Source organism: Mandrillus leucophaeus, unplaced genomic scaffold (genome assembly GCF_000951045.1).
Source record: "Mandrillus leucophaeus isolate KB7577 unplaced genomic scaffold, Mleu.le_1.0 Scaffold1, whole genome shotgun sequence".
In the NCBI taxonomy this organism is placed as follows: domain Eukaryota; kingdom Metazoa; phylum Chordata; class Mammalia; order Primates; family Cercopithecidae; genus Mandrillus; species Mandrillus leucophaeus.
In genome coordinates, this window is record NW_012098097.1 from 11,945,687 (window position 1) to 11,953,353 (window position 7,667).

At 52.2% G+C, this 7,667-nt stretch overlaps 1 protein-coding gene across 1 annotated transcript in view; it reads right to left on the bottom strand.

Annotated features, from left to right (window-relative positions):
* DNAH17 (dynein, axonemal, heavy chain 17) overlaps window positions 1-7,667 on the bottom strand; it is a 172,697-nt gene that overhangs the window by 45,294 nt on the left and 119,736 nt on the right. The window contains exons 55-56 of the mRNA XM_011966878.1: window positions 1,973-2,239; window positions 144-305 (exon numbers count right to left, since the gene is read on the bottom strand). Of these exons, the coding sequence (XP_011822268.1) occupies window positions 144-305; window positions 1,973-2,239 (429 nt within the window). The remainder of the gene's footprint in view (window positions 1-143; window positions 306-1,972; window positions 2,240-7,667) is intronic.

Consider the following 7,667-nt stretch of genomic DNA (forward strand, 5'->3'; position numbering starts at 1 on the left):
CTTCTCTCCCAGGGAGCCAGCCCTTGGACCTGTCCCTTGGCTCACCCTAGTCCCAGCGCCCTTCTCTCCCAGGGAGCCAGCCCTTGGACCTGTCCTTGTCCTCTGGGCTCTGCACTCTGGCAGAAGTGGCCTCAGTGACTCACCGGAATTCCCTCGGTCTCCTCCAGGAAGCGCGCACTGACGGATACCAGGGCATCTTCCGGCCACTCATGGAACCAGTCGATGGCCGTGCAGTTGACCACAGCTGGGAATTTCCTGGCTCGTACCCGCAGCACGGAGCCCACAGGGGAGAAACACAGGATCACCTGGGAGTGGGAGACAAAGATGCGCTGGCCACTGGGACTGCAGTGCTGAGGCCTAATCCATCACTCTGCAGAAAGCTCTTCCAGAAATCCACGCGCCCTGCCCGGCTCAGCCGCCCAGGGTCTGGGGAGCGCAATCCTAGTTCTGGGTTTGAAGGGTGGCCGCCGCATTGCAGTGGATAAATGCTCATCTGGCTTCGTGCCTCTGGCTAGCAGTCCCAATCCCTCCAAAAGGGGCCCTTGCCTCTCTAAAAAAAGGCCAGGCAAAGGAAGGAATGGGGAGTGGGCATCCACATTGGGCAGATGAGGCCCCAGAACGGGCCAGACTCCAAGCCCTTCAGTTCAGCAGGAAGGGTCCCCGCTGGGCCCTGAGGGAGAGTGGCTAATTCCAAGAAAGGGCAGGGAGTCCCCGGAACCCCAGCTGGAGAAGGTGCTGTGGAGACCGGCCTGGGGGGCTCTCTGGCTAGATGAGGACCTCCCTTGTCATGGGTCTCAGCCTCCCAGCTGCCCTTGCTCTCTGGTCCCCTTTCGTGGCGTAGGTGTTGCACAGATGCTTCTACTCATGGCGGTGGCTCACTGCGTGATGATGTGAGGGTGTGGGACAGACCTGGCACTGGCAGGGCACCAAAGAGGATCCAGGAGCAGGCAGCGCCCATCAGGGGACGCCTTTGGACAGCCCAGGAGAGCTATGGGGTTGGCACCCTGCAAAGCACAGCACCACTGAACTCTGGAGAGGACGAGGCCAACAGATCCAAGGGGTTCTCTGTCCTACTAGGGGAGTTTAGCCTGCTTACCCTAGAGGTAATGTTGAAAGTCAAGGTGTGGTCAGGCAGCACTTTGGGAGGCTGAGGCAGGTGGATCACCTGAGGTCAGGAGACCTAGACCAGCCTGGCCACCATGGTGAAACCTCATCTTTACTAAAAATACAAAATTTAGCTGGGCATGGTGGCGGGCACCTATAATCCCAGCTATTTGGGAAGCTGAAGCTGGAGAATCATTTTAACCCAGGAGGCTGAGGTTGCAGTGAGCTAAGATTGCACCATTGCATTCTGGCCTGGGCAACAAGTGAAACTCCATCTCAAATTAAAAAAAAAAAAAAAAAAAAAAGAGAAAGTCAAGGTGCAAGGTGCATTTATCTACTTAAACTAGCTGTGTGTGGGGAGCAGTCCACACCGAGTCAGCTGTCTGTCCACATCTGTGGATTTAACCAACCATAGACTAAAAATTACTTTAAAAAAATAATACAAATAAAAATATAACAACTATTCACATAGCATTTTACATTATATTAGGTATTATAAGTAATCTAGAGATGATTTAAGTAGAGGGGAGCGTGTTCAAAAATATGACACTGTTTTATATTGGGGCCTTGAGCATCCATTCCTCCGTGGATTCTGGTATCCATGGGGGTCCTGGAATCCAGCCTCCTCAGATACCAAAGGACGACTGTAAGACACTTCTTTTGGCCCCAAGATACCTCTACAGACCCACGTGAAAAAGTCTCCAGGCTCTGGTTCATCAGATAGCCCCACCCCTCACACTCTCCTAACAGGATTTCACATCCCATGAAAGATCAGTCACCCTGCTCTATGCAGAGCAAAAACCTAAACCCTGTAGGCCATGGGTGCCAAGCTGGGCTCCTGAGGCCCTGCCGAAGACGGGAGTCCCACCTTGAGCTGTCTGCGCACTTTTTCGATGAAGAATTTCCAACATGCTTCCCGAGTGTCGTTCATGCCAAGGGACTTGACTTGGGGTCGCATGGAGGAGACGATGTTCTCCACCTCATCTTCCGTAAACAGCCCAGGGATCTCTCCTGAGGCCAGCAGGTCATTGATCAGCACCAGAAACTGCTCCTCGGCCACCTGGGAGTCCGTCATCAGGAACACCGAGGGAATGTTCTTCACGGCAGCCTTTATGTACTGAGCAGCGAGGTCGACCTGGACGGAGTGAGGACATGCTTAGGGGCCTTGGTAAGAAGATCCTCAATCAGAGACATCCTCCACAACCACCCAGAGCATGGGGCCACGGGGCCACCATTTTTTTTTTTCTTTGAGACGGAGTCTTGCTCTGTCGCCCAGGCTGGAGAGCAACAGTGCAGTCGCGGCTCACTGCAACCTCTGCCTCCTGGGTTCAAGCAATTCTCTTGCCTCAGCCTCCCAAGTAACTGGGATTACCAACCCATGCCGCCACGGGGACAACTTTCTTTTTTCTTTTTTCTTTTTTTTGAGACAGAGTCTCGCTCTGTTGTCCAGGCTGGAGTGCAGTGGCATAATCTTAGCTCCCTGCAAACTCCACCTCCCAGGTTCACACCATTCTCCTGCCTCAGCCTCCCGAGTAGCTGGGACTACAGGCACCCACCACCACACCTGGCTAATTTTTTGTGTTTTTAGTAGAGACGGGGTTTCACTGTGTTAGCCAGGATGGTCTCGATCTCCTGACCTTGTGATCTGCCCGCCCTGGCCTCCCAAAGTGCTAGGATTACAGGTGTGAGCCACCGCCCCCAGTCCATGGGGCCAACTTTCTAAGAAACATAGGCCAGGTGCAGTGGCTCATGCTTGTAATTCTAAGGCTTGGGGAGGCCGAGGTGGGAGGATCGACTGAGGCCAGGAGCTCAAGACCAGCCTGAGCAACACAGCAAGACCTTGTCTCCAAGGAAAAGAAAAAAAGAAGGGTGCAGGAGACCCAAAACCTTGAATGGAGCACAGCCAGGTTCACAGCAGCCATCAGGACAACCCAAGTGTCCAACCATGCGTGAACAGATACATAAAACGTTGGTCCATCTGTGCAACGGAGTATGATGCAGTCTTAAAAAGGGAGGAAATTCTGACACATGCTATAGCATGGACAGACCTTCAGGACATGACGCTGAATAAAATAAGCCAGACATGAAAGGACAAATACTGTCTGATTCCACTTACATGAGGTCCCTAGAGTAGTCAAAGTCAGGGGCAGAAAGAAGAATGGAGATTGCCAGGGGCGGGGCTGGGGGAATGGGGACTTGTTGTTTAAAGGAGGCAGAGCTTCTGTTTGGGAAGATGAAAGGGTCCTGGAGAGGGACAGTGGTGACGGTCACACAACAGCGTGAATGTGCTTCATGCCACCGAACTAGATGTTCAAGGTGATGAAAATGTCTTACTTTTTTACTCTTTTTCTTTTTTTTGAGACAGAGTCTTGCTCTGTTGCCCAGGCTAGAGTGCAGTGTTGCAATCTCGGCTCACTGCAACCTCTGCCTCCCAGGTTCAAGGAGTTCTCCTGCCTCAGCCTCCCAAGGGATTACAGGCGCGTGCCACCATGCCCGGCTAATTTTTGTATTTTTGGTAGAGACAGGGTTTCACCATGTCGCCCAGGCTGGTCTTGAACTCCTGACCTCAAGTGATCTGCCTACCTCAGCCTCCCAAAGTGCCAGGGTTATAGGTGTGAGCCACCGTGTCCAGCCGAAAATGTCTTACTCTATTTGTTTTGGAAAAAAAATAAAAATAAAAAAAATAAAAAAAACAGGCCGGACACAGTGGCTCACGCCTGTAATCCCAGCATTTTGGAAGGTTGAGGCGGGTGGATCACCTGAGGTCAGGAGTTCAAGATCACCTGGCCAACATGGTGAAACCTCATCTCTACAAAAAATACAACAATTAGCCACGCGTCATGGCGCACACCTGTAATTCCAGGTACTTGGGAGGCTGAGGTATGAGACTCACTTGAACCCAGGAGATGGAAGTTGCAGTGAGCTGAGATTGTGCCATTGCACTCCATCCTGGGCAACAGAGTGAGACTCCATCTCAAAAAAAAGAAACAAATAACAGTGAAAATGGTCAATTTTTATACTATGTATATTTTACCACACATGCAAAAGGAAAGAAAAAAATCTTAAATGGAGACCTTAAGAGGCCCTGAATAAATATACTGCAGGCTTGGACTGGGAGCCTTAACAGTCAACCCCCTTTCAGAGTCATCCAGAGCAGGATTTAAGGACGGGGCGACAAGATGATTTCACAGGAATTTTGCAAGAATAAATGAAAAGTTTTTTTTTTTTTTTAAGCATGTTACAGAGCAGTAGGAATAGCTTGTTATTTTTGAATATGCCATTTCCATGTATATATATGTTCAGAAACACCTGCCAGGTTTATTCAAGTAGTGATGTATATTTCCAGCATTTTGGTGATTTGCTTATCTATAATATTTAATTTAAAAAACAAGACCTATGGGCTTCTGTACTTACTGAAGAGGCTTTAAAAGTGTCCATATAGGCACCCCAATGGCTGCTCCCTTCTTCGGAAGAAAGTCTGACTCCCTGAAGCCTCTCTGTTCAGAGAGAAACCTCACCAGGCCTCCTCTTTGGGAGTTGACCGGAGTCAGAAGCCAGCCTCAAATCTCCTATGTTTTGACAAGCTAAGAAAAAGCAAGGGGAAGCTCTCAGCCTGGAAAAGCAGGTGGGCCGCGAGCCATGGCTACGTCCTTGGACCCTGCCTTGAGGCAAGGGGCGTAGTGTGAGAGCCAGTGATGACCGTGAGTCAAAAACTCTTCTCATTTCACAGTGTAGCAAGGACACTGGGTGGAGACTGACCATACCAGAAATCTTTTCCTTTTTTCTGATTTTACTTTTTTAGAGATAGGGCCTCACTCGGTCACCCAGGCTGGAGAGCAGTGGCATGATCACAGCTTATTGCAGCCTTGACTTCCTGGGCTCAAGTGATCCTCCTGCCTTAGGATTACAGGCTTGAGCCACCACACCTGGCCCATCTGGCTTTCACAACCACGCTGTCCCACATGGAGTGGCCCTCACCCTGCCCACTGTGACCGTTGGGCTGCCCCTGGATTCCGGCCTGCTTCCACCTCACCCGCTCACTCTCTGGCACAGTCCCCTCCACTCACGCCCTCTTATGCTGCTGAGGCTGGTCCCCACATCTCTACCCGCATCCTGTCCCTGCACTTACCAGCCCCATGTGTCCGCTGTGCACTGACCGCCTCATCCCCAGGTATCTCGTCTCCTCCGGGCCTGGCCCGAGGGTGGTTCTCCCCGACCCTCCCTCCTGTCGTGGTTGAGAGTCCCATGGTGCTGCTGAAGCTGGAACTGCCTGTGTCCCTGTCATCACTGTCAGCCGAGGGTGGCAATCGTCACCTGCATCTAGGCCCATCTAGGCACCAGCCATTAATAAGAGGCACAGGTTTCCCTTTCTCTGGCCAAAACATCAGCGGCACCTTTCCTTGCCATAGCCAATGCCACTGGCAGTGGACAGGCAGGACACGGAGCCGAGATTTGGGCGTGGGGATGTGTGAGACGTCAGGGTTAGGGAGTGGGGCTGCGAGGGTTAGGGTTAGCATTTGGGAGTGCGGGGTGTGAGATGCGCAGCAAGACCTCCTCCCTGAGAATAACACGAGACCAAGCCCCCGCCCCACCGATGGCTGCTTCTCACCCCTCCCCTTTCATTTGTAGGAAGCCGGGGGTGGGAGGTACCTGAGCTGCTGAGACCACGGCCCCTCATTCTGCTGAAAGGCTTTCTTCAAGGGGCAGCCCAGCTCTGGCTGCTGACTCAGGCTGGGGGGAAGTTTTCCCAGAAATAAAAACTCCCCACTGCCTGCCTGGCCCCCGGGGGCTGTGTGTGGGGTGTGGGGTGTGGGGTGTGGGGAGGGTAGCTGCGGTAGCATCTGAAGGTTTCAGATCCTGGACCCCAGCCAAGCCCCCGAGGTCACGCACGCCCTCTCGGCAGGCACAGCCCTCACTGGCCCTGGTTTCCCCTCCTCTGTTCTCCCTTCTCGTCGCACCTGCCCGCTTTCAGCCTTTGTGGGGTCACAGGGCTTGTGCCCCATCTCCACCCAGGTCACGCTACAGCAGTTTCTGTGCTTTCAAACTATCCTTCACGTGTCCTAGAACACTACCACATCCTGCCCGCTCTGTCCCCTGCTCAGACATCTTGATGGCGTCTTGTTTTCTTGGGACCAAGCCCAGGGCTTTTCACACAGCACACTGTCCCCCAGGGTCCATTCTCCACCCCTTTCCTGTGCACCTGTAGCCTCCAGCAGGTGCCACAGCTTCTGGGACCTACTTTATATTACATAATCACAAACATGTATGTTACCCTCATAGGGGTGAGCCTGTTACTACGACAGCACTATTAGAACAAGAATCATGTGGAAATGGCTCAGGAGTCTGGCTCCCCCAATATGATACAGAAACTTTTAGCCCTGTTTACCTCTGCCCTTAGTTCTGAATCCACAGAAGCGGTTTAAGAAATGACAGTGATAGCAAAGCTGATTTGTGATGCGTGTAGGGGCAGTGAAATTCCACAGCCCAGATCATAGAGCCGCAGCGGCTGATGCCAACAAATAAAATAGCACCACTGAGGCTGAGGCTGAGGCTGAGCACCCATGATCAGCTCCAACATGAAGGATCAGGAAGAAAATCCCCGCAGGGAGGCAGAGCAAGGAAACGATGCTGTCGTGAACGTAACCCAACATGATTTAGTTAATAGACTAGAGACTTCAATGGAGAAAGCTCAGTAAAACTATATGGCTCCAGGTTCGAATGACACTTGAGTGGCCACAGATACCACCAATGTGAACTAACTCCATCAGATATGCTGAGAACCCATGACATGATATACCGCTGATGGGTCCAGAGGGCAGGGCTGTGTTCGGGAGTGCCCATCTGAGGAGTTCAAAAAAGAGCAGGCCGGTCCCTTTCTATATGGAGTAGAATCCACTGGGAAGGCAGAAAACAGCCAGCCAGAAACTGGAGGCTCTCCCAGAGGTTGGCTGTCCCTGGCACAGCCTGCACTGCCCCTCCAGGGTCTCTGCCTGCAGATGCCTCCCACCACTCCCAGCATCACTGGCTCCAGGTCCGCCTGCTAAAGCCACGAGCCCAGCGACTGCCTCAGGGCCATGTGCTGCGGGAGGGTCCCCTTAGGGCTCCCCCTTGGGTCTGGCATCGTCCTGCCCCCACAACAGCGGCCCCAGCACACACACAGAGAAGGCATGACTGTGTCGCACGGTGCAATCAATTTCAGGTCTAATCTCAGGCATGATGATTCCTTCTGAACTAATGGCACGCAGTTGCCTGGGAGAGCAGATGTTCAGGAGTAAGAAATCAATAAAAACCCTCAGCAGTGTGTCTTGGGCATGGGAAATCTTATGTTTACTCTAATGTTTATTTCATTCATTCCAAAAGCAGCCATTCAGCCTCTCAGGCATGCAGTTAGAAACCCAGTCACGGCTCTGGATTCTGTAATCTGGACAGACAATAGGGAACAATTTGGGACACTTAGTGACCAAGGGCAGGAATTCAATCTCTCTGCCTCTGTGATCTGGGTTGACTTTCTGGACTTGTGTCCATCGAGTAGTCAATAGACACACTCTTCACCTCAGTCACAC